The 25645-nt window shown below is 56.6% G+C and overlaps 8 protein-coding genes across 8 annotated transcripts; 6 read left to right on the forward strand and 2 right to left on the reverse strand.

Annotated features, from left to right (window-relative positions):
- Positions 1–624: 624 nt before the first annotated feature.
- On the reverse strand, positions 625–2935 carry LMH87_000519 (uncharacterized protein; the record flags this gene model as incomplete). Its single annotated transcript, XM_056198438.1, has 4 exons — positions 625–1098; positions 1157–2497; positions 2546–2654; positions 2736–2935. The coding sequence occupies 4 exons, from the start codon at positions 2933–2935 to the stop codon at positions 625–627; spliced, it is 2124 nt and encodes a 707-aa protein (XP_056055387.1).
- A 1100-nt stretch (positions 2936–4035) lies between these two features.
- On the forward strand, positions 4036–5267 carry LMH87_000520 (uncharacterized protein; the record flags this gene model as incomplete). Its single annotated transcript, XM_056198439.1, has 3 exons — positions 4036–4057; positions 4120–5132; positions 5223–5267. 3 exons carry the CDS (start codon positions 4036–4038, stop codon positions 5265–5267), a joined length of 1080 nt encoding a protein of 359 aa, XP_056055388.1.
- A 4604-nt stretch (positions 5268–9871) lies between these two features.
- LMH87_000521 (uncharacterized protein) lies at positions 9872–13084 on the forward strand (the record flags this gene model as incomplete). The annotated part of the gene is made up of 1 exon (XM_056198440.1): positions 9872–13084. One exon carries the CDS (start codon positions 9872–9874, stop codon positions 13082–13084), a length of 3213 nt encoding a protein of 1070 aa, XP_056055389.1.
- Positions 13085–14158: 1074 nt separating this feature from the next.
- LMH87_000522 (uncharacterized protein) lies at positions 14159–15636 on the forward strand (the record flags this gene model as incomplete). The annotated part of the gene is made up of 2 exons (XM_056198441.1): positions 14159–14410; positions 14482–15636. The coding sequence occupies 2 exons, from the start codon at positions 14159–14161 to the stop codon at positions 15634–15636; spliced, it is 1407 nt and encodes a 468-aa protein (XP_056055390.1).
- A 662-nt stretch (positions 15637–16298) lies between these two features.
- On the forward strand, positions 16299–17503 carry LMH87_000523 (uncharacterized protein; the record flags this gene model as incomplete). The annotated part of the gene is made up of 3 exons (XM_056198442.1): positions 16299–16424; positions 16722–17012; positions 17150–17503. The coding sequence occupies 3 exons, from the start codon at positions 16299–16301 to the stop codon at positions 17501–17503; spliced, it is 771 nt and encodes a 256-aa protein (XP_056055391.1).
- Positions 17504–18060: 557 nt separating this feature from the next.
- Positions 18061–19905, reverse strand: LMH87_000524 (uncharacterized protein; the record flags this gene model as incomplete). Its single annotated transcript, XM_056198443.1, has 1 exon — positions 18061–19905. The coding sequence occupies one exon, from the start codon at positions 19903–19905 to the stop codon at positions 18061–18063; it is 1845 nt and encodes a 614-aa protein (XP_056055392.1).
- Positions 19906–22159: 2254 nt separating this feature from the next.
- Positions 22160–23018, forward strand: LMH87_000525 (uncharacterized protein; the record flags this gene model as incomplete). Its single annotated transcript, XM_056198444.1, has 2 exons — positions 22160–22220; positions 22285–23018. The coding sequence occupies 2 exons, from the start codon at positions 22160–22162 to the stop codon at positions 23016–23018; spliced, it is 795 nt and encodes a 264-aa protein (XP_056055393.1).
- An 848-nt stretch (positions 23019–23866) lies between these two features.
- LMH87_000526 (uncharacterized protein) lies at positions 23867–25415 on the forward strand (the record flags this gene model as incomplete). Its single annotated transcript, XM_056198445.1, has 2 exons — positions 23867–24943; positions 24996–25415. The coding sequence occupies 2 exons, from the start codon at positions 23867–23869 to the stop codon at positions 25413–25415; spliced, it is 1497 nt and encodes a 498-aa protein (XP_056055394.1).
- Between the last annotated feature and the right edge of the window lie 230 nt (positions 25416–25645).

A 25645-nucleotide genomic window follows, 5' to 3' on the forward strand; every position in this document is an offset into this window, starting at 1 on the left:
GTAGTCGTGGTGGTGACGCTATCCGCCCATCATTACGTCAGGCTGCAGACGCCGCCACACCATTTCCACGCCAGTGGATCGAGCCACCGAACCACATTCCACCGTACTGAGGATGTCCTGCACAACATCGTCCATGGCCTGAAATCGCTCCAGCTTGCCGATTGGTTTTCTCAACGCTGGTGGTGTGTGCCGTGAGACTGCAACGTTGGGTTTCATCTTGATCAGTCATTGTGCCGATGTGGCCCAGCCTCGCATGGGTTCCTCGCACCGCCACATTTGAACTACACCGACGCAAACACTGGCATGAGCTAGCAACAACGCCCTTATTAGGCCGAATGGGAGACCGCAAACGGCTTCTTTCAAGACTCGTTTAAGAAGAATAAAGAATTGTCATTCTTGTATGAATATCCATTATGAAAAACTCCAACAAAGAATCCTGCAAAAAAAAAAAAAAAAGGCAAGTAAGAATGTTCCTTGTATGCGCCATTGTCCACCTCTTTCTTGATCCTGCTCGACAGCCCTGTCTATTCCCACACCCCAACCATCGCCCACGTCTAGATACCTCATACTTCTCGCTTCCCATCTCATTTGACCGACGTTAGTCTACCGTCCCGGTCGTTCCCGTCACAGCAGCTCGCCCTCGCCATCGTCATTCCCCGCAACGCCCTCGTCCTCCTCGTCCCAGTCCAGCTCGCCCGACAGCTCCTCGGCGCGGCGCTGCACCTCGGCGAGCCCCGACAGCTCAGCGACGTAGTCCTTCTCCTGCAGGGCGCGCTTGAGGAACTGCCAGCCGTCATCGCGGTACGCAGCCAGCACTTTGGGGCTGCACGCGCTGCAGCAGTCGTAGCTCTGCCCGCGGATCACGAGGTTCGAAAACGTAGACACGTACCCGCGGATCTGGTGCGGCACCAGGCCGAGCGGATGGTTGGGCGGATCGCGCTCAGCCGAGGAGACGGGCTGCTGCGGCGCCGGCGCGGCGTTCTTGAGCGGGTGCTGCAGCAGGCTGGTGAGCATCTCGACGAGGAGGGCCGACGCAATGCCGGCCACACCAGGGCGGGTCACCGTGCATTGTTGGTCGAGAGTCTGATCTTTCATAGACTAGAGAGAGCATTGGTTAGTTTGTAGTTCGCGTTGATACTAGCAAGGGCAGGCTTACATCTGCTGGCGCAACGACGTCATTGCAAAAGTAGCATCCCAGCGGTAAATGGCCCTCTTGCATCGTCTCGGCGCCATGTCTCATGACCACGTATGAATCAAAGCCCAGCGCTGCGTTCATGACAATCTTGCCTGCGGCCTTGCCCATGACTGTAGGCAGCCACCTCGACTCTCGCGTATCCATTAGGAGGAAAATCACATCATGCTCGTCAATCAGCGCCTTGAGCTTGTCCAGATCCGCCTTTGTGCGCACCTCGTCCGTGAACGGATGGCCCAGCATGGGCACCGACAGCGAGTGACCCTGAGCATCCACGCCCGGGTAGATGCGCTTGAGCATGGCAGCGGCCGCCTCGGCCTTTGGTTTCCCGCCGCCGACGCAGTCCTCGAATTCAAACAGCGGCTGCCGCACCGGGTTCGAGTACGAGACCCGGCCGTAGTCGACAAAGGTCACTTTGCGGACGCCCCATCCGAGTAAGTTGCGCGACACGTAGCCGCCGAGCGTGCCGGCGCCCAGAAGCAAGCACTTTGTGTTCTTGATGCCGTCCAGGTCCAGGTCCGGCGCTACACGCCACTTCATGAGCTTGAGATTAAGATCGACGGACGAGTCGGCGAGGCGGGCGGGGTCCATGTACTCGCCCAGGTTAGCCTGCTGCGCCTGGAGCTTGCCGTTGCGCGAGCGCTCCCAGCCAGTGACTTTGGGCATCTCCGTCAGCTCCATGCTCCCGACCGCATCCATCTCCAACGGAAGGATGATGCTCTTCGCCTCGTGCCGCCGTGCGCGCGTGTCTCGGTAGCATAGAATCTTGACCTTGGTCAGGCGGAATCGCTGGCGGATCAGCACGAGCAGATTTCGCAGCGGCCAGGAGGGCCCTTCCGCATGTGTGGATGAGTCGACAAAGCAGATGTACTGATCCTCTTCGGAAACGTTGTTGAAGAAGCCGTCTTCGAAGCGTCGCAGCGAGCCCACGTTCCAGTGGTATGGCAGTTTGCTGGCGGCCGTCTCAGCCTCCGCGTCAGGCTCCATGTCTTCGCCTTCGTCTCTGTTTTCGTCATAATTGTCGCTCTCGGGACCATGGACCTTTTTCGCGAGGAAGAAGCCGTGCTCCCGGCCGTCGACCGAGTAGCGCCATGTACCGATCCTGTCGACCAAGGCTGTCGTCTCGTCTGATGTGAGGCGCTCGCTGGGGCCCGACCGGCGCCAGGAAGGGTCGGAATGAAGCGCCGGAAAGGCAAACCAATATGTGAATTTATATTTCTTGAGGTCGGCATAGGATAGGATGACGAATGAGGAGAGGAGCGAAGGAACCGAGTATATTGTGCCGTCGTTGATGGCATCCCAGATCTTGCTTTGATCAGTAATGACTTATTACAGTGTCTCTTTTGCTCTCACCTGTCGTCCAGCCGTCTTGAGCATGGCAGTCTTGTCCATGTTCCTGAAATCCTCAAGTGTGTTTACGTTTCGTATGATACCTTCAGCTCTAGCTGTCCCCAGCGGCGCACTGCCTCAACTGTCAGTCGCGGAACCACGCGTCTCAAGGCTTGCACTGTGACAAAACTTCAAATGCAGCGTTTTGGCATACTTTTTGCTTGTCAAGGCATTGCCCAGTATCTGCATCTTGCAGCTCGTTTCGGGCTGCTCCGCTCGCGGCTCATACAGTCCGAGAACGCCGCGCGCCGAATCGTCCAGCTTGTCATAGTCGAGCTTGGACGCAAAGAGCGCAGAGTAGAACGGTAGTTCAATCTCGGATGTGAAAGGGGCAAACTGCAAAGGAGTCGCCATGGTTGTTGCTGCGCTGTCGCGCGGTCGTCGCAAACGGTCGGTAGCTTGGTATAGGCTCCGTGCGCAGGTCGCTTGCGATTGCTGGTTTATAAATGCGGTATTGCGGAGAGCGGTTTAAATTTGCAGTCGAATATATGGTCAGTGGTTATTGATGATCAGTTCGGCGCTCAAAGCGTTGTGATGAATTGCGAGTCGTTTGTCATCTGACCGAGACGGTCATGACAGCTTGAGCAGGCAGGCAGATGATGCCCTGGTCGGCTGCCCCGCCGCGGGGCTTTTGTAGCGCCTCGAAAGGGCAGCCGCCACCGAAGATGGGAAAATGGCGACCGGAAACCCAAGAATAGTTGAGGAAATTAAGAAACCTCCAGCGCCATGTTTTCTGAGCCTTTATTTGGCGGCAGTCGTCAACCTTTTATTGAACAGACAGAAGGCACCTAAGACCTACATTGTCTGAAGACAGATCTGATTGGAATCGGCCACAGTTTCGAATGAGCCTTCATATACACAATTAAGCGACGCTTATTCAACAAGAAAACATCCGGTATGGTGTAGTGGCTAACATCGCTCGCTCTCAACATGGAACCGAGCAGCCCAGGGTTCGATTCCCTGTACCGGAGAACATTCTCTTTTTGCACTTCATTCAAATGCAATCGCACTCGTACGCAAGGAAAAGCCTTTGAAAGACTATGCTTTTCGTAATGAGAATGCTTTTTTTCTCTTGCTGTAAGCTCTTGTTGCTTTCCCTTCGTCTCTATGACATTAATGCATGACTACCAGAATAGCTCGTCGACGTAATAAACCGAGTCTCGTTTTTTGCAGCAGTCGCCAAGCTGCTTGAGTCTGTCAATATCTGCTGTTCTTGGATGCATTCTTCCGTTGTTTCAGCTTCTCTGTCCCCGTCCACAATTATCCCGGGCGGGAAAGGGCCGTTGTCTCAATCTTGACAGCTGAGGGCGGAAAGCCATTACACGCGCGAAGACCCACCTTGAACCGCGCCCGAGACACGTCCCTCATCAATCGTCAACCCTGTTCAACGTCGTCTTGCAGAATAAAATTAAAAGCCCACCTGCAGGTCTTTGACGGGTTGCATCCGGCTCAAAATGCTTATTGGTATCTGCGGAAGTAAGATGAGTCGTGCTAAAGAAAAGCCGAGACTCAGCAAGGTGCTAACGGCTGCGGAATAGGCATATGCTCGGGCAAGAAGACGGTGGCGCAATACCTGGTTGAGCACCATGGCTTCAAGCGACTGCACCTGCGCAGCGATTCCAAGGGGGCCAACGGCGTCAGATCCAGCCCTACAGAGGAAGCCGCCGTCTCTGACTCGGCCGCTCAAGGGAGCAACTCGTCCAAGTCGCTGGTCGTGAGAGGGCGGCATGAGAGCCACACCTTTGACACGGCCGAGGCGCTGCTGGATTTCGTCACGCTCAGCTGGCGCAGCCGCTTCGTGACGACCGACGTCCCCACAGAAAAGGTGCTCGACGTGTTCCTGCGCCGGCCCTTTGTCATGCTCATCTCGACGGACGCGCCGCTGCTCGTGCGCTGGCGGCGACACACGGCGCGAGCCGAGGCCGTGGGCGCCGGCGCGCTGTCGCTCGAGGACTTTGCCGCAGAAAACGACACGCACCTGTACTGCCCGCAAAGGGGCCTGCAGCCGCTCATTTCGCGCGCGACGGTGCGGCTGCTCAACACGTCACCGTCGCTCGCGCACCTGTACGCGACGCTGGGCAAGCTCGACATTCCCAACCCGGAGCGGCTGCGCCCCGGCTGGGACACGTACTTCATGTCGCTGGCCTCGCTGGCCGCGCACCGCTCCAACTGCATGAAGCGGCGCGTGGGCTGCGTGCTCGTGGGCGAGGGCAAGCGCGTGCTGTCGACCGGCTACAACGGCACGCCGCGCGGCTTGCGGAACTGCGCCGACGGCGGGTGCCCGCGCTGCAACAGCGGCAACTCGTCGGGCGTCGGCCTCTCGACGTGCCTGTGCATCCACGCCGAGGAGAATGCGCTGCTCGAGGCCGGGCGCGAGCGAATCCGCGGCGGCTCCGTCCTGTACTGCGACACGTGCCCGTGCCTCACGTGCAGCATCAAGATCTGCCAGGTCGGCATCAGCGAGGTCGTCTACGCGCACGGCTACAGCATGGACACGGAGACGGCGGCCGTGTTTCGCCAGGCCGGCGTCAAGCTGAGGCAGTTTACACCGGTGAGTTGTTTTACTGTGGGATTTGTAGTCTGCAATGCCCATTCTCTATTCCGTAAGCTCGATCAATGGCTAACTTTTTGCTCATGGCAGCCCCCTAACGGGTTGATTCATCTGGAAAATATGGAATTGTATTAGCCGGGTTACGCAAGATGAGAAGTCTCAGTCGTATGATGGTGTGTGAAACATGGCGAGGCGTTGTAGAGATGTGGAAGCATGTAGCGTTTTTTGTTTAATTAGTGTGAAGACAATTCTTCGCCTTTTGGCCAACCACGTCTGTGCTTGAATGTTGCTTCTGGTCGTGTGTGCGTATAGGAACATCCACGCTTGTTTCGGCTCGCCGTCGTCTCGGGAGAGCGTCGGTCGTGTAAGTCAGAGCTGAGTTGCGGTCCGTCGCAAGAAGTGCGCACTGCCAAGGATACATTTCGTCACCAGGATTACCAATACTCATGTACAATCGTACTATATAGCTTAGCAACCCAACAAAAACATTGTTTTTCATGCGCATAATAAACAATTCGCAAGACATTACGACATATTCATTAAATTTGGTCAGATATAGGGTAGTCCAAGAATAAAACCATGACGGCTGCATCTTATCTCGGGCTCGCCTGTTAGGGCAAGCAAATCCACAGACATCCACCACGAACCTGGTCTCACGATGCACGACGCGTTGCCCTTGTTATTCGTCTGACCAGGGTATTTTCTTCCGGTCAGGATTCCCCGCCACCAGATAATTAAAAAGTGCGATAATTCATCCAGCCACCCGTCTAGTCTGCCGTTCATGCACTGTGCGTGAGGCGGTCAATGAGCGACCAGCACCCCATGCCCTTGCGCTCGCCTGTTCCCTTGCAGACCTGCCCTGGCAAGAAAGGAACCAGCAGGGTGCCGCATCGTGTCACGCCAGGTGCTCACCCAGCCTCGTAGTTTAGAATGCGGCAGTCGTAGCATGCCAGATGCGGTGAGCAACACAGAGAGAAGCCTCGAAAAAAATGTGGTTTTTTTTCTTTACCGCCTTGTGGTCTGCAGGGTGTTACCAGCGCTACCCAGAATAGGACAGGCTTCGCGCCGACTTCTACGCAGGGCGGTCAGAGACACAGACGCGCACATCGGTCTGCTCCACGAAGAGACACAGGAAAGAATCAGGGCTCCGCAGAAGGTCACCTTGTTACTCGCATAAAACAGCAAAGAAGGGGTCAATGGGCCACCAGAGGAAAGGCGTTGGCAAGACCTGGGCTGGTTAATTGCGAGACGACTCAAGGCGGCAATGAGAGGCCTCTGGCCGTGACAGAGGCCGAGTCGTTTGAGATTCGGGTCCCATGCTCGCGAATCAGTTATCGCTGCGCCCACCAGTTTGCGTGAGTACTAATAAATGACAAGTATTTTTAGGGACAGGCATTCTGGAAGACGGGGTCCCTGGGCGGTTGGAAGCGCCAAGGGTTCGAGTAAAGGGTTGCGACTCTCCCCGTACCAATAAATTCAGCATCATGCCAAAATAGAACGATGATAGTGCACCGAGTCCGAGTCCTTGGGGTGCCATGATGGGGAGCTACTGATACTGACCTGCTACGAGGACCACGCGCTCCTCTCAAGAGCAGGAGTTCAGCCCAAGAGGGCAAGACGGAAACGACACGGTGGGCGGAACGGCCGGGTTCGACTCCGTCTCCTGCGGGTCGGCCCTGCTAGACCGCAGCTAGCGTGGGCTGGGCGGACGAGACGTCGACTGGGGTTATGGTCCAAGTATCGAATAAAGGGGTTGAAAAGTGCGATGGCAGAGGGGAACTTTGCACGGAGCAGATTTGCCCACGGCCTCGATGGACTTTCTCCTGAGCTGCAATTAATGATGCCAATGCCAACCTGGCCCCGTAGTGTGGAGAGAGGCCCGGGGATAGGGGTAAAATTGAATATGATAACAACAACAACAATGGCCTTTGTTTGTTTTGTCCCGATCTGGACAGTGACGAACCTCGCGACTTGTACGACGAGCATCTCAACCGCTGGTCCAACACAGGGCTGCGCCTTCGCAGTCGGACAAGCGGCAAGAGGAAGCAGGCAGCAATTGAAGAAAAAAAAGCCTGCGATGAGTGCCTGAAGTGGCAAACGTTGGGCATCGGCAGCGCAATACATGACGAGAGAGCATGACTGCTCGGCTGCCCCATCACGTCAACGACCCACTACCGCTGAATGCCTACGTGGACTTGCAAGTCGGGACATGATGTAGGCGATGATGTGGACGACCCTGTGGTAGCTTGGGGCTTGGTAAGACTGCTCAAAGACCAGTATTAGAGGCTGAGCAAGACCAAGGCAGAAGTTGTCTCTGGCATAAGTGGTGGCGAAAAGCAAAGAGCGCGGCTGATGGCCAGGCCGAGATTGGCCGATGTTGTTTTCTTGTACCAGCAGAGAAGAGACAAAAACACAGAGAAAAGACACTTTTTTCGGCAGAGAGAAACAAGGATGAAGAGATGGCTGCAGAGCGGCAGCCAGATGTCAGGGTCTTCTGATTGAGGCCCAAAGTTGGGCTTACAGGGTCCAAACAAGGCCAATGTGGACGGTACACGTTAGCACTTGGCATAGCCTGACGCATTACAGCGTGGCAAAAGTCTTATGGAGTAACTAGTTGTTCGGCAGGCGATTACTTGCTGCCAGATGTGCCTGGGATGTGCGCGTGCCGTCCGACAGGTGTGGTCTCTTGAGGCTTGGAGCGTTGTTGTACCTGGCGCCAACAGTACCAGCCATCCAGCACTGGCAGAGAGAGCCTGAGACCTCACGACCGACCTGCCTGAACGCTGATGCACAACGTGTTGTGGAACCGTGGAACAGTGGCACCAGAGACATTGTCGCAGAGTTTCTTTGGTTCGCAGAGGGCCATGGCGCTCCTCAACACCCCCCGGGGTTTCCAAAGGTCTTGGAGGGTCGGCTGAGGATTGGACAGGCTGGCTGCAAGTGGCTGGACACACATAAAGAAAAGAAGAAAGACGCTGCAGGATGATGGAGTGGCACACACACACAGGAGAAGGAGGAGGAGGAGGAGGAGGCGGGGGAGAAAACAATAACAATAACAACAAACAGGACGCTGAGCTCGTACTGGCTGCAACTCTGCAGCAGCAGCAGCAGCACGCACCCTGTTGCCTGTCCGGCGAACGAAAAGGAGCGCCTGGTAATAGCAGGATTGGCAATAGCATGGCAAACATGAGAAATGAAGGGTATTGGCAGTGGAAATTAGCATAGAATGCGTGCAATTTGGCATCCCTGAGAGAACGAGTGGTGAAGGTGGTGCTTCAAGCCATCAACGGTGCGGCGCGAGGCGAGGCGAGGAGAGACGAACCCTCCTCCGCTGGAGAGTGTTTACAGCAGCCTCTTGTCCCCCAAACAGCGCTGGCAACGCCCGCCCCAGCGGTTGAGAACGGCTGCGTCCGCCTGCCTTTGGGGGCAGTGGCTTTCAGTGGGCTCCAGTGGACTCCAGTGGGCGGGACAGTGGACTCAGTGGACTCGTCCCCCCCCTCCTGCCCCCTGTAAGCTCGCCGCTATCCCCTGTAGAAGCACCAGAAGCCCTGTGGCCTGGCCCCTCCCCGGCTGTGGGCCCAGAAGCAGCCTCTTTCTCGACGCGTCTCGGGCGCGACACGCTAGCCGATTCAGGAAAGACGGTAAACAAATGCGTCACCCGCCTTGTCGCGACATCTTCTCTTGTGCGACTCGCCAGCCCAGCGCCCATCTCCACGCCCCCCGTCAAATAGCTAGTCAGTCCTACTGGTAGTCCCAGGACCCGACCCGGAGCAAACCCAGAAGGATTCCAACTTTTTGGCCTGTCAGAGTGGACTCAATCGACCTGCGCTAACTCCTTCTTGGTACCCATTTGCCCATCCTGCTGAGTCTACCCAACTACTAGTACCAGCGTTCTTGTCTGGCGTGAATCCCTTGCGCCTACTTTTTTGCATTCCTCACATATCTGCCTGTCCGCACCATCGACAACCCCTTCGACTGAGAGTCTCGCCGCCCCATCCGCCTCGCTCGCCCTTGTTGTCGGAAATAGTCTACCCTTTTCTATATCGACGAAATTCGCCCTATTCTCAGACACTGCGCCGCCATTGCCCGGGAGGTATGGTTGTTGGCTGAGCAGAGCGGGCTGTGGTGCGATATTCGACCGCCTGTGGACCATCGCATCGTTGAGGGCGTCCAGATACGACAGATTCTTTTGTGTGGCAAACGTGATAGCAAGTGGCCATCCCGTTGCAAACGAAACAGAAAGCGACACGGACTCGCTTCGCAGGAGCGACTTGCATGTGCCCGTCCCTTGTGACCCGCCATGCGCTAACACCCTCTCCTGACCCGACGACTCGACAACGCCGCATCACCATCGACGGTCTGCGCCGCTGACCACCAGCTTCACTTTCTTGGCTGCTTCTGCTACCGCAATCGCCGAGTCATGGTGCCGACCTAACCAGTCCTGTTCTATTTTTGGGCTTCCTAGATCTGCTCTCACTCAGCAGCCAAAACTGCCGTCATCCATATAACGACCTCGACGCTCCGTTTGATACCTCGAAACACCATCGACACCTAGTTTTATATACCCAAACCCCAGAGTTTTTGCTTTCTTGTTTTAAAACCGTCCATTCGACTCGGTCTCTCCAGTTTCTGCCTCTCAAGTTTGCCTCTTGGGGCTAGCAACTGTTTCGTCGACATTCCTCGTCTGCTGCGCCCCGCTTGTCAAGGTACTCGCCGCGCATTCCTCACAAGACAACACAATGTCATTCTCCAACTCGGGCGGGACGTTGGCTCTGCCATCTCCCACGCATGGCCATCAGATTGATGTTACCTCTGCTGTCCGCACCCTCCGCCGCTCTCTGTCGCGATCCCCCTCCAAATTTCTCTCTCGCACAAGCTCACAAAGCTCCGACCATTCGTTGCCAGCCTCGCCCAGAACTCCTTCTAGACGCTTTGTGCTCACGCCGAAACACCAACACCGGCTTGCTTCTGCGCATCCCCAGTCTGCACCTCCTGCGCCGCCACCTGTGCAGTCTACTACGCCCTTGCAGCCGCCCGTGTTGACGCCGCTCCGTCCTAGCGTCCGCCTTTCGCTGCGCAGCGCGAAGTCAACAAAAACGCTCTCCCCCGCCCGCCAGCTGGCACGCCGCGCCTCGCCCAAGAGCCCGATCAAACGCAGCCTCAACAACACCTCGGATTCCATCAACTACGCGCGTCCCGCCACGTCGGCATCCCCTCGAGCTCGGTATTCGCCTGGCCAGGAAAACCCAAGGAGCTGCGCCGCCATTCTCAAGAGTCTCGATAAAAAACCGTCGCGCCACAGTCTTCATCTAGACGTTTCGGGCTCCTCCCAGTCGGCATTCCTCAAGGCTCTGGACCTTACTCCCGAATACATGGTCTCGACCACTGGTGCCCTCAAGCGCAGTGATGCGACTATGAACCTTGATCATCCCAATCAAGGCAGCCCGGTGGCCAAACGCCGCAGCATGCACGGCATCGCCACCTTGGGCACCCCAGAAGGCTTTAGCATTTTTGGCAGCAACACCACCTCGTCACAAAGTTTTGACATTCACGAGGACGCGCATCCTGAATACGAGCTATCAGCGATGCCTGTAGCTTTTCACGGCGACGCTTTCTCTTCCCCCTCATCCTCATCTTCCGTTCCTAAGCGCTCATCTTCTCTCCGCAAATCAACCCTGCAGCAGCGATCTTTGGGTAGACGCACTGGTGAGCGCCAACTCGCGCAGCTGGCCTCCGACCCCTCGACTCCCGGTAGAAGCAGGCCACGGCTATCTACCGACCACTTTGTACCCCCGCAGGTGCCTAGAGATAGCCCATTCTCTAATGTGTCTCCTCTACCAAACGCATCCATCCACCCGATGGATAGCAAATCGCACCAACCCCATCCTCTCTCCAAGACTTTAACCACGTCTTCCTCTGGAAACAGCTTGACTGAAGAGGAGCCTGCTCTTTACGCACCAGTCAGGCCCAGCTTTGAACGACCAAAACCACACCCCTTCTCGCGCTCTCTTCCTCTTAACGCCACCCGTCCTACCGCGCGACCCACGCATGACCACACAAAGGCGGTTGCCACGCCAAACCACACAAATCTATGGATTGGCGCCTTCAACTCGACTGGCCTGATTTCGAAGGTGAACCGAAATCCTGAGGAGGAGGCTGACAAGAAATTTGCGCCGCCTGACACGCCATGCAAGAAGCACAGCAACCCGTTTGCAACTTTCCCCCCTCAAGCGGGCAGCGGCCTGAGAAAGCGAGGCAACAGCAGGGGTTCCTTTGCTGGTATGCCATCTACACCATTTTCGGCTGCACCTATTCGTGCCCCCGACACATTTGGCAATACCGCAAAGGGAATGAACATTTTCCAGCGCGGCCCGTCTGGACTCGGTGCTCGTCGGGGCAGCGTCCTCAGTCTCGATGGCGAGGATCGCGCGCTGTTTGGCGAAAATACCGATCTTACCAGCACCTTGGACACCGACATTCCGCCAACGCCTACCAAGAATCTATTGACCCCCAGTCTGAGCAACCTGAGTGAGCAGTCTCTCGAGAGTCCCAGTGCCAACCGTACGTTTGCGCTACCTCCGCTCTCTGCTGTCAAGCAGATCCCTCCGAGATCATCAACCGCGTCTCCTATTGAGAGACAACGTACTCCTCAGACTCCGCACGAGGGTATGCTACCGCTTGATACAAGCAGGCTCTCCCTCTCACAGATTCACGAATCCGCCGAGAACTCGATGCCACCTCCCGTCACACCCACCGCTGGCAGAGACTTTCGCTCTTCTACCAGCATCTTTGTGACTCCTGTCAACGACCGCACCAGTGACCTCGACATCGATGCCAGCCTGTACTCAAAGTTTGACAAGGTCGAGCAGGTGGGCAAGGGCGAATTTTCAACGGTCTACCGTGTCACCAAGACAAACCAGAACCTATTCTCTGGGTCGCTGTCTATGACGCCAGGTCAAAATCTTGGTCAAAGCCCGACGAAGAGCCAGGTGTACGCTGTGAAGAAGAGCAGACACTCTTACCACGGCCCCAAGGACCGTGAGCTCAAGCTACGTGAAGCCCGCATCCTTCAAGCCTTGTCCCATGCTGAGCATGTCGTCCACTACATTGATGACTGGGAGCACAACTTTCATCTTTACATCCAAACGGAGTATTGCGAGGAAGGTACGCTTGAGAAGTTTCTCGGCAATGTCGGCCGTGGTGGACGCTTGGACGATTTCCGCATCTTCAAGATCCTGCAGGATCTCTCTCTGGGCTTGAAGGAGATCCACGACGCTGGCTTCATGCACTTGGATATGAAGCCCGCCAATATTCTCATCAACTTCGAGGGTGCTCTGAAGATCAGTGATTTTGGTCTGGCACAAGCCTGCTCCGCCACATCGAGTGTGGACACTGAAGGCGACAGAGAGTACATGGCCCCCGAAATGCTCAAGGGCCAGGTCGGTCAGCCTGCTGATGTCTTTTCTCTCGGACTCATCACTCTGGAGGTTGCAGCCAATGTCGTGCTTCCGGACAACGGTCCTACCTGGATTGCACTCCGATCTGGAGATCTTTCAGAAGTTCCCAGTCTTACTTGGACGCCCTCTAGCGAAGTACAGCGTGATGCCAGCGGTGTTCCCCTTGAAGTCGTGCACAGCAGCGAGCTGTTGGCCAACAAGCACAGCAGAGGAAATGTGCCGGATGCCTTCAAGAACCGCGATTTTGGCCAGCAACCTACCTTCATGGTGGATGCCTTCCACCCAAGCTCTCTCGACTCCATTGTTCGATGGATGACCGCTCAGGAACCCGGCGACAGACCCCGCATCGACCAAGTCTTGGAGTTTGAGGGCCTGCAGTGGGTTGCTGAACACCGCAATGCGCCTGCAACCGTCTATGAAGGAAGCTGGGGACTAGAAGATATGCCTCCGGTCGCTATTGCCGTCGATAGCGATACCGAAATGACGGATGTCTAAGGTCCCAGGCAAGCATCGCATCTAGCCTAAGGGCAATGCTGGATACATTCGAGAGAATACACCTCTAGCTTCGATTGGATTGGAAGCAGTACTGGGAAATGTACGAGAAGATAGCGCTCGGTTGTTGGAAACATGGCATGAATCCTATGGCTTAGCAACAAAATTTGCAAGTCGCTGCCAACGAAAAAAGGACAGCCATAAGCAGTACAGAGTTACACTACGACATGATTTACTGGGAGTTATTTGGCTTTACAACACATACCACGCGCACGCGTCTGCAGCACCGCTACAGAAATAATGGCGGGCCGAAACGGCGACGCTGCTTAACGAATTATACTTGCAATATTAGATATATGGCCGGTGGATACAGAGCTCAAGGGCCAGCTCGGAACTATATATATATGGGGAAGGATATCATGCTTTGGAAGCAGACAAAAGGAAAGGTTACACAGAATCTGGCTTATATTGCCACAGAACAGGGAGATGCTTACTACTCGGATGATTTGGCGTTTAAGGATCATGTAAATATAGACGTATCATAGTAGATGGGAGGACATCGATAGGACCTGGAAGGGATATGGAACTCAGCAAGGGGAGTTGCAAACATATTAGTGGTGGTTTATTTGTTGCGCATGAGTCTAACGATCAAATGGTATGAACATATTATGGCTTACAACAACTCCTTGTTGCTTCGTGACTTTCGATGACGCCATTGGTCAAGGGCGGCTCAATAGGCCAATGCACTCTTGAGCGAACTGTTGGGCTGGCGCGTAGAGGACATGCATCAAACAGGGCAATTTCCTTGGCTGGCCAAGCGGCCAATATATCCGGCGTTTGCAACGATTGGTAATCGACGCGCCGTGACAGTCGTCATCAGGCTGCGTAGGGCGCGCCGTTGTTAGAAGGATCTCCATGTCGCCTGCAGGCGCTTCGCCCGCCTGATAAGAGCCGAGCACCCCCACCTCAGCTACTCTCGACTCTCAACATCACCAGGCTGTTGATTCATCAAGGCGGCCATCAGAAAAAGCGAAGAAACATTTTGTGTTGGTGATTTTACCATGCTTGTCTTTCATCATGACGCAGATTAAATTTCAAGAGGGCCAGGCAGAGCTGCCGACGCCCGAGAGTACACATTCCTACTGGCACCATGACCCATCGCCGGAGCTGCTGGGCCACCGCACGACAGACAAACTTCCCGATCATGCCGACGTTGTCGTCGTGGGCAGCGGCATTACAGGCACTTTTGCCGCGAGAGAGCTCGTGGAGGGAGGGCGCAATGTTCTCATGCTCGAGGCGCGAGAGGCTTGCTGGGGAGCTACGGGCCGCGTACGTCACATACCGTGGTTTCATACATGCTACTCTATGTCTGTTTGACTAACCACGGTGTGGCTCTATAGAATGGCGGCCACTGCCACCCAATGGTATTCACCAGCAAGCCAAACATTGCGCAGTTTGAGCTCGACAATTACTTCTTCATGCGTGACTTTGTCAGCGCCAACAAGGTGCCGTGCGACTGGCAGTCTGTCGGCGCCGTCTGCCGCCTCGCCACCGAGGAGGAGGCTCAGACCGCCGAGGACAATGTGCGGCTGCTGCGCCGGCACCACCCGTCGCTCGCGGACAAGGCCATTTACGTGGAAGACGCGCAGGAGCTGAAGAAGCTGCGCGTGCCTGACGCCCGCGCCGCCGTGGTGCACCCTCACGCGGCCAAGGTGTGGCCGTACAAGCTCGTGGCCTGGGTTCTGGAGATGCTGCTGCGCAAGAATGACACGACGAAGAAGCCGCCGCGGTTCAACCTGCAGACCACGACGCCCGTGACGCACCTCCAAAGGCACGGCGCCTCTTGGGTGCTGCACACCCCCCGAGGTCAGGTCGTCGCCAAGCAGGTCCTACTCGCCACCAACGGCTATACGTCGCACCTGCTGCCCAAGATGACGGGCCTGATCCGCCCGACGCGCGGCCAGGTGTCGGCGCTACTGCCGCCCAAGGGGTACACGCCGCTGGCGCACACGCACATCTGGGGTACCGCCGCCGGTGGCGAGGACTATCTGGCGCAGCGTGACGGCGGCAGCGGCGTGCTAATTCTCGGCGGCGAGCGGTCCGGCGATGCTGCCGCGCGCAGCCGCACGTCGCGCGACGACGTCACGGACCCGGACATCAGCGCGCGTCTACGCACGGCCTCGTATAACGTGCTCGAGCTGCGCCCTGGCCAGGAGGGCGGCGAGGCGGAAGAGCTGCAGGCCACGTACGAATGGACGGGTATCATGGGGTACTCGCGTGACAGGCACCCGTGGGTCGGCGAGGTGCCCGAGGGGTTGGGCGGCGGGAAAGGTCTGTATATAAGTGCGGGATATACGGGCCACGGCATGCCGGCGGCGTCGAGGAGCGGCGTGGCGGCGGCGAACATGATACTGGGCAAGGGCACCGGGGACGTGAAGCTGCCGCCCGAGTTTGTGATTAGTGAAGAGAGGGCGAGCCAGGCGGAGAAGACGGTGCTGCCGAGCTCGCTGGAGGATGAAATTCGTATGAATGCGTTTTGGATCCAGCAGCAGTGAAGATGAGCATCAAGAGAATATTTTATATGTGGATGATGCAGGAAGGCATTGCCAGTGGCTATGGTAGTCGAACTATCAATGGAAGGCCGATGTATTCGACCAGGCCGATTTACAACTCGCACTGCCAGCAAAAGTCGAAACCAATAAGACTTCAAGGTTAAACTCAGTCAAGTACATGCCGGAATCTTTTGCCTTCAATTTGTCTGCGAGCTCGTCATTGAGTGTGATTGGCAGAGGAGCCAAAGTAGTAGGCTGTTGTGGCTAATTTGCTCCCGGCAGACTTTGTCCCTTGGGTGGAAATTAGTGCCTATAAGCCGTGAATTTGAAGATATCTTTCAATTAAAATAAAAAAGAGAGAAAAGAGAAGTTTTCAATCTGTTCAGGTTGAAAAATGGTCACCATGATCAATGGTAGTGAAAAGTACGTACCTCAGCCAATGTGCTTAGCCGACATTCATCCGCCTACAGCCACGCCCAGCCAATCACAGCAACGTATTTTGCAAGCAGCTTCCAATTGGTGTCGGGAGAAGGACATTTGCCAAAAGCTCCAATTGACTCTCACCCTCCTTCATCCCATCGCACGGCCAACACGCCCCCAATTGACAGCCCATCTCTGCTTCGCTCGGCGGACAATCGGAGGACCTTGATTTTCAAAACGTCACAATGGCCAGCAAGCTCGCCCCCCTCTTCCGGTCGTGCGTCCGCGCCTCTTCGCGTGTCGCCGTCCGTCCCCAGACCAGCCGCGCCTTTTCCGTCTCAGCGACCCGACCGAGCGATTCCCTCAACGTGGTAAGGATTGGACAATTGATGTTTTTTTCCCTTTCGATGCGCTCTCTCGTGGAGAAGGATTCTTCAAAGCATGCAGGCAAAGGCGGCTGTTGAATGCCGAAATCGCCGAGTAGAGGCGTTTTGGTCAGCAGATGTGCCGGACGGGGGCGAAAGGAACCCAAAAGGCTGTGGCAGGCGGCGAGAACAACTTCTTTGCCGCGGCACGAGTCTTGCCTGCGTGTTGATGAAGAAAACCGGGAGACGCAAAGAAACTACGGTTCAGACGAGCAGATACGCTGACAATGGATTTTCCCAAAGCACCGCAACACGCCCGACAACAACCCCGACATCCCGTTCAAGTTCAGCGCCGAGAACGAAAAGGTCATTGCCGAAATCCTGAAGCGCTACCCTCCCCAGTACAAAAAGGCCGCCGTCATGCCGATTCTTGACGTTGGCCAGCGCCAGCACGGATTCACCAGCATCAGCGTCATGAACGAGGTCGCCCGTATGCTCGACATGCCCCCCATGCGCGTCTACGAGGTCGCCTCCTTTTATACCATGTACAACCGCACTCCTGTCGGCAAGTTCTTTGTCCAGGCCTGCACTACTGTACGTTTTTGCAAAACTCTAGGGTTTTCACGGGCGGCAGCCGAGAAAGGGCTTCTAAAACTGGGCAACTTCTCGCAGGCCACCATGGAAACTTCGACTCACCCCCCTCGATGATTGGCTAACTCCTGTCTCTGTAGACTCCCTGCCAGCTCGGCGGCTGCGGCTCCGACGTCATCGTCAAGGCCATCAAGGAGCAGCTCGGCATCAAGCAGGGCGAGACCACCGCCGACGGCCTCTTCACCTTTATCGAGGTCGAGTGCCTGGGCGCCTGCGTCAACGCCCCCATGATCCAGATCAACGACGACTACTACGAGGACCTGACGCCCGAGTCGGTCACCCAGCTGCTCAAGGACCTCAAGGACGGCGCCGCCACCAGCAAGGCCCCCAAGGCTGGGCCCCTCAGCGGCCGCCAAACCTGCGAGAACAGCGCGGGCCAAACGAACCTGACATCCGAGCCCTGGGGCGCCGAGACGACGCGGGCCGATTTGTAAATTTAGAAGAGAAAAGAGTGGGAGAGAAAGATGACGACGGGAAAGCCGGGCACACCAGTGCGGGCTCCAATTGAGCTGTCGGTTGCATGGCTCAGGCCCGAGAAAAGCCTCTTGTAGCCACACCTTTTATGTCTTGTTTGTTTTTTACTTTGTCGGATTGCCATTTTTATGAGTCTTTTGTTCTCCGTCGGTCAAGGAGGGGAATAGACGTCAGATGGTGCATATTACTGCGTGGGGAAGATTTAGAGGTTCGCATGGACTTGTACATACAAATAAAACAATGACCAACTAAAGTCAACATGGTGCATAGAGTCACTGCGTGTGTGAAGGATGTGATGCGCTTTTGATAACATTGCCGAGATGTACAAGTTCATATTCATAACCGCCATTTGGTCGGATGATGTGCTGCCAAATGCCAGATGGTCGATTCCCAATATCCAATTTGCGAGCAAAAGATGTCCGCTCTACGAAAGCAAAAAAAACAACACAACATCATACTTTCAGACATGTGCGCAGCCGTCAATTTTTTTTTCTCTCCCCCCTTTTTCCTTTTGCATCTACAATCTCAGAACCCAGCCGTCGCCGAGGCGCTTGCCGTCCTCGCCGAGACCGCCCCAGACCAAGAGACCGCTGTCCTCGAGGTTCGTCATCGGCGCGCTCGCGAGCCCGGCGCGGGCCCGGGGCAGGCTCGCCCAGTCTTGCTCCTCATCGTCGTGCGGGCGCGTGGCGACGCGCGTCCAGCGGCCCTCGCCCGTCTTGCGCCCGACGGCCTGCATGAGGGCGGCCGTGACGCTGGCGGCCGACATGCCCTGCGGCGGGACCTGGAACAGCCACACGTCGTCGAGGGGAAGCTGCTGCTGGTCGGCGCTGGTGGCTCCAAAGGCCAGGACGAGGACCTCGCGGCCGCCGCCCATGGTCATGGCCTCGAAGGAGGCGGCGCTGCGCGGGCACGGCCACTCCTGCACCACACCCGTTGCGGGGATCTCGGGGGGCCCGCTGATGCTACTCACGCGCGGCGAGGCCAGCGGCTCCAAGGGCGTCGCGGTGCTGCTGTAGGTGCTTGTCGGGTGCTGCAGGACAGTCTGCCAGCCGTCGCGGGCGCGCACCGCGACCTCGGTCTTGCCGCCGCTGTTGCCGGGGCGCCGCTTGTCGTCCATCGTCTCGACCTCGAGGTGCAGGTAGTCGAGCTGCCCGCCGACGGCCGAGGTGCCATCGAAGCCGCCGAAGCGGAAAAGGCGGCTCTTGCTGATGCAGATGCCAGCGCCGTCGCGCGCGGGGCCCGGCGCGGACGGCAGCTCGGACCACATGCGGGAGCGGACGTCAAACGCCCATATGTCGTTGCTGCGGTCGCCGCTGGCGAGGGAGCCTGCGTGGATAAATAAGGTGCCGTAGCCGCGCGACTCCTCGTCGACGGCGCTCTCGGCGACGTACCCGACGATGGGGTCCTGCGGAGTGCCCGTCTTGGAGATGTCGCCGACGGCCCAGTCGCGCCAGCTCTCCGCCCTGCTGCGCAGGGTCGTTGGGCTGGGCGGGGGAGGAAGCCCGGGAGTCGTGGTGCTGGTGCTGGTGGTGTTGTTGTCGGTGGTTGAGGAGCCAAAGTCCTGGGGTTTGTCGGTCGCGGTGGCGCAGTGGTTGCTACGCGCGCCGGGGTGGATGGTGATGGCGCCGCCCATGACGGCCGGCGCGGGGTCGAGATGGCTCCAGGCGCGGGTGCGCGTGTCAAAGACCCAGACGCGGCCAGCCTCTTCGAGGGGCTTCGATTCGGGGCCGATGCCGCGGCCGCCAAAGAGCAAGATGCGCGAGCCAACGACGGCCGTGGCGTGGCCGGCACGCGACGCAGGGACGTCGCCGAGGTCTGGCTTGGCAATGTCAATGGCGCGTTCCTTGCCCTTGTTCTTGATCCTGGGGCTGCTGATGATGCTGCCGCTTCCGGCCTCGGACCCTGCACCACCGTCTGAAGGCTCCTGTTCGTCGGCATCGTCGGTGCTGGTGGGATCCGCGTCGTCGGGCTTCTCGGGCATGGCCGTGATGCGGTAGTAGTCGGCGCTGGCGCCGCTGACGGGCAGGCGCACGACGTGCATGTCATTGTCGTCGCTGCCCTCGCCGCCAAAGATGTACGCGCTGTCGGCGACGATGTCGAGCGAGTGCCCGGAGCGCTGGAGGGCGGGGATGTCGTCGATGCGCTCCCAGGTGCCCTTGGGTCCGTGGTCAGTGCTGGTAGGGGACTGGCCGAGGCCGCGCAGGCTAAATTGCGGCATCGAGAGGGCGGGGAGGTTCTGCTGGGCGTTGGCAATGTTCTGCTGGGCGCTGCTGAGGAAGCTCTGCTGCGTGCTGGCCATGTTTTGCTGTGCGTTGGCGAGCAGGTCCGTTGTGCGGCGCCTGAGGAGCTTGACTTGCTCCATGGTGATGGGGTATGTGTGTGTGTCAAGCTTAGGCTATCAGCATTCGATGTCGGTGGGCGAGAAAAAGTTATCGACGAGGGGAAGCAAACGCCGGTGACGATAGCTTGGCTGTGAAGGAGTGGTTGAGGTTGGATGCCGTTGTACGATGACGTACTAGCTCGTCAAATGATGGTCAAGAGCTGCGCTGAAAGGTAAAGGCGAGAGCTCAGGCGATGGCAAGTTGGGAGCTATAGCCTTCACGCGCGATGCTGGACGCAGTGTTTGAAATGCAAGATGCAGAATGCTTATGCTTGTCCAACAGCAATGCAAGTACCGAACGAATTGCGTATGCATATGGCCGTGGCCTTGGAAGAGCCTCGTCCGTTGTCTGGCAGACGAATGACTGGTGACTGGTCGGTCTGGCACAGCCCGCTCTGTACTCTGGGGAGGAGTGGGTACGCTCGTCAGCGGGCAGTGGCTGATCCAGCGTCTGTTTCATACAGCAATCATGGCCATGGACGAGATGGTCGTGCGTATCACGTTTATAAAAATGAGGCCATCGCATAAAACTCGTCGAGTTTTGTCCTCGAGTCTCATTTTCGCATTCCGCCTCTTGAGAGTTGCCGGAGAAGATGATGAATGGCTCAAAGCTTTGGTGTGCCAGACCCTGTCAGTGAGCTTGCGACTCCGCTGCGCTATTCTTAGCAGCACTCAGCCAAAGAGCCAGCCATGTCTTCAACTAGCGGCGGCCGCTGCCACTGCCCCTGTGCGGATGGCTGGAACGGTAGAATGCCAAGACGCTCACTCGAAGGAGACTCTGGCTCTGGGGAGGAGGAGTGTGCTTAAAATGTGTTGCTGTCCGAAACTGGATGCCGTCAACGTTGACTATGGCAGCATCACGAAAGTCGGCCGCCAACGCACTTTAACTCCCCCGTGTGTCGCGAGTGCAATATATTTCTCGTAATTTTGTCGCAAAAAGAGACACTCCGACGATCACAGTGGGTGCCACAACGCCAATCTACCCAAGCTGGTTGCTTTCGTCAACCTTGCTCGGATCTCATGTCCAGCCAGGCCATATTCACTCAATGCTTGAGACTTGACATCACGGCGAATGTCGAGAAAAGGCGCTTCACGCAATCGAGTCTGAGCAGCAGGCTCTTTAAATCGCCCTCTGCCTTCGCGAAAATGAGAGCCCCAAAATCCACACTGCAACCTTGGGCGCGCTGGCCCCCATGTGGCTCCTGAGCTAGAACAATTTGCCCACCACACCAGTGGAGAAAGTCCAATGCAACACAGCGCTTATTACTGCACCGCTCGGTGCTGAAGGAAATTGTAGAGTGGTGCCAACCATTGGCTCCCTGGTCTTATTTGGCGTCGTGTGGTGGGCAGTGGCAAGGCTGATCTAGCAATGGCATTGCTGACGGGCTTGAGTCCTAGGCCGCCCACTGTACAGGGGCCTGTTTCTCTTCCTATTTTCTTTTTCTTTTTCTTTTTCTTTTCTGAACCTCGTGGCTTCCGACGGAGGGGGCGCTTTCAGCGAACCAACCGCAGAATTTGGAATTTACCATACGCTGCGCTGATAAGAAAAGGTCCGCCGTCGTGTGTTGTTCTTGCAGACACACACACACACACAGGGTAGACGCTTCCCGCGCCGCAGGCAACGGCAGGAACGTGTTCTAACCTGCTTATAGATCTGGAGAGCATGAGCTAAAGAAACGGGTTCCCAGCACTAGTCAGAACCACGATGGCGCGCCCTGACCTCTTCCCTCCCATATCTGGACAGTAGGGCAGCCCCAGCAATTTAATGACAATAGCAGGGCCGCAGCTTTATTAGTACGGCTGTTGAGCGAGACGATTGGCCCAAGTGGCCTCTGTAGCCCTCTGTGCTGGTGAAGTCGTCGTTTATTTAGTCCCTACAGGGAATGGCCAAGCAACAAGCTCCTCTGATCGGCACCCATGCCTCCTATTCTGCCTCAATGGCCTGGGGGGGCGGTAGTTCTCGTCCACACCATCATGCAGACACCCCTGCCAGCTGTACTTCTGTGAATCAGGCTCTGGCTGAGCGATCCAGGTAGCTGCAGCAGCCCCCCCGCCAGCTCTATTTTCCCAGTCGGTAATACAAAACTCCCGTAGTCCTTCGGCTCCTGCTCCTCTTGCCCAAGTTCTCGATCTTGTGTCTGTGACGCGTAATCTTTTCCTGGTACATCTACCAGAAGCTGGTAGACAGTGTCCTCTTGCCTTGTCCATCCCAAGCGTCGCACTCATTTCAAGCATCATGGCTCAGATCACAGCCTCCCCCAACTTTGAGGGCTGGTACATTCATCCAGATGGCACCAGTATGCATTACTCCTAATGACCAGCACTTGTCAAATCGAGTCTCCTCTAACGCCATCACCACAGCCGAAGCTCTCACATGTCCTCAGGGCACCTTTACAACATCAGGCACGTATGCCGTATGCTGCGACAAGAGCAAGTGCCCGATGCCCACAGCCTGCCACGACAACATCATCAGCTACGACAACCATGCCGTGGGATCATGCCAGGGTTCCGCCGTGTGCCAGACCATGTCCATCATGTCGGCCCCCGGCGCCAAGGCCGACGTCACCTCGAGCATCTTTTGCGCCCAGTACTGGTTCGCCATCCAGGCGTACCGCGACACCGTCCCCGTCACCTCGACGTCCGCGACCAAGACCAAGACATCCGCCTCGACCGGCAGCACGCCCACGAGCAACTCGGCCAGCATGACGACGTCGCTGAGCAGCAGCAGCACCACGCCGAGCACCGCGGGATCGTCCGGCGCGACATCCCCGACTTCGACCCCCGAGTCGTCGTCCGGAAGCTCCAGCAAGGCCTGGGTTGCCGGCGCGGTCGTGGGGCCCGTCGCCGGCCTTGCGCTGATCGGATTCGCCTTTTGGTTCCTGCGTCGACGCAGCGCCAAGAAGAAGGCCAGCGCCGCCGACGCGCCGCAAGAGATTGGCGGCTACGAGCGGCCTGCCGACTACGGTGATGGAAACTACAACAACAAGGGGTACTACGGCGCCGCGCACCCCAAGGCGGAAAATACCTCTGCGGGCTACTATGCGCCGGTGGAGCAGAACCAGGTTCACGAGCTCCCCAGCGGCGAGCAGAGATGAAGACCGCAAAGTGATGGTTAGATGAGCGAGTCGGAACAAAATGGACGGAGGCTGTGCCAGAGTTGACTACACGGCGCAGGAGCTGGATTTATATATATTTTTTTTTTACCAAGAAGCCGGGCGTTTCACATACAAGAGCAATTTCATGCATATAATGTATCTGTATATAGTTTTGATGAGCGGATTTTATGAGGCGAGCAACTTCTAATTTTATCACAAAGATTTCCCTTCATCTGCAGTTAAGCGCCCATGATGAGTTGGCGTCGCGTGGTTGGACTGTTGTAGCTGAAAACACCGGAGCCAGAAAAGCTTCAGCCACCGTGTCAGATCCATCAGTGCGGACCGGCCCGCGGGCTTCATTTACATCGCCACTGTAGCCGACTTAGTTCACTGAAACACAACTTGAGTTTTTAGGTAGTTGTTTAATATTTGTAGTGCTGAGGTCAGGCTGCCTCGCACCCGCACCATCCTAGTCCTGCCTGAAACGTCGATGGATTGTCTAAGAGCAATGTAGCAAATGCGTGTTGTCGCGCTTTTCCCTCATCGACGGTCAGCGACAACGAAACCAGTTGAACCAGAATGCGACCCATTGGACGGTAACCGCCGCAATTGCATTGCCTTCACGCTGCAGCAAGGTTGCATTGCAGTGGGCTGCAGCACTCAGCCTCACCACTGAGCGGCTGGCCACAGCAGGCGGCCGCCTCGAGGCTGTGCGTGTGGTCAGCGGCCAACCCTTAAGCAAGGCAGCCCCCGACGTTTTTTCTCGTTGGCGACTTGCTCTGACTCCTCCTATATTGTGCCTTGCCGCAGGACTAACTTCATGTTCTGGCAGTGTCTAGCGACAAATCATGGATGAGATATACAAAAAGCTGGCCGAAGCAGGTCAGCTCGCGACCAACGCTGGTGAGCTGGCGCTTGAATTCGATAACAGCGCTCGTGCCTGCGATACGTACGAGGTCTGGGCCCACAACGACAGCGGAAAGGTTGTGCAGCGCTTTCCCAAGATCGAGTCTGCCAAGGTGCCAGATTGGCTGGAAAATGGCGGCGGCACGGACGCCAACCCGGGCCACACGCTGCTCCTTCGGCTTGTGCTAGTCACCATCCAGACGGCGTGCAACACAAAGAAAAAGACTGTGAGCATCGCCAAAGAAACCCACAGTCAGCTCCTCAAGGCTTTCGGGTTGAAGCTTGCCAATGAGTTCTTGAAGGGTACCATCACGAGCGTCACCGCGTTTCCCAACGTCAAAGTGGCACCAGACGCAGAACTTCGCTGCTATTCCTTTAACCATGCGCCCAAACTGGCTGCCATCTGGTCGCAGGTGCGCTACACGGGCGACGCGGCACATGGCAAGCAGGCGCCGACCCAAGGCATCATATACATGACGGAAGATCGTGGAACGAGAGACACGGCCACCCACAGACCCGTCGAGAAACCTGCCACGGCGGGCTTCACGCCAGGCAACATGCTCCGAAAGCTGCTGGATTCGCCCTTTTGCGCCAATCTATACTTGAACAGCATGGCCCCCGCGTTACTCTTGGCCATGCAGCTCGGATTTGAAATTGATGTGACGCAAAGCCGCATCAAAATCGCCATCAGCGACATCGAAACGAAAACAGGCTACCACACGTTCCGAAGCAGGGCGACAGGGTCCACGACGGCTGACCAGCTCGGCCTGTTGGCTGTCCAAGCTAGCGGGTCAGCCAGCAAGCTCGCCAGCGTCGACAGAAAGAGCACTTCTATCCAAAAGGTCTTACACTTCATCACCAAGGAGCTGGATAAGCAAGGCTTCGCCAAGACTGGCGGTGCAGCGCTCAATGCCCAGGAGCTGCTGCGGCATCACGTTGACGTGCTCGAACAGAGGCTTGAGATGCAGGTTCTGAATACGCGGTACACCATGAAGCGCGTGGATATCCAAATCAATGCCGTATGTGAGCTTCAGTTCCATTGTTTTGCCTACAACAAGCTAAAACGTTCAGATTTTCAACATTATAACGCAGGAGGACAGCCTGAACAGTCAACAAATCGCCCACGCGAGCTACCGCGACTCGTCGTCCATGAAGACACTCGCCATTGTCACCATGTTCTTCCTCCCTGGAAGCTTTGTCTCGGCCATGTTTTCCATGCCCATGTTTGAATGGACCAAGGCGGACCCTGATTCTCCATCCATCGGTGTCGGCACGCTGCCGCAGTTTAGCCTCTACTGGGTCATCACGCTGCCACTCACGATGGTCACGTTTTGTCTCTACTTTATGTGGCTGCTGTACTTGAAGCGTGGAAGAGATCGCGAGTTCATTACCATCCTCCGCAAGGGCAGGGATAGTAGCGACGGCGAGGAAGGGGCGGAAGTTATCGACGAGCGCCGCCTAGCGTGGAAGAGACGCCAAACCACGCTGTAGGGCAGCGTGGTTGCGCATCTCGGGTCTTTGCGATGTGATTTCCAGATACCATTTTCTTATGAAGCCTAGCATATTGATTTTTGTTACGTCTAATGTTTTGACCTTTTGCAGACACTGCTGCGCCGACTAACATGGCGGTCTTTGGTTAGCTCCATAGAGCCAAATACGTCATCCTGGAGCAGATCTATGCCAGCCTTTGAAAACGTAAAGAAAATATATTAAAAAAAAAT

Source organism: Akanthomyces muscarius, chromosome 6 (assembly GCF_028009165.1).
Source record: "Akanthomyces muscarius strain Ve6 chromosome 6, whole genome shotgun sequence".
Classification (NCBI taxonomy): domain Eukaryota; kingdom Fungi; phylum Ascomycota; class Sordariomycetes; order Hypocreales; family Cordycipitaceae; genus Akanthomyces; species Akanthomyces muscarius.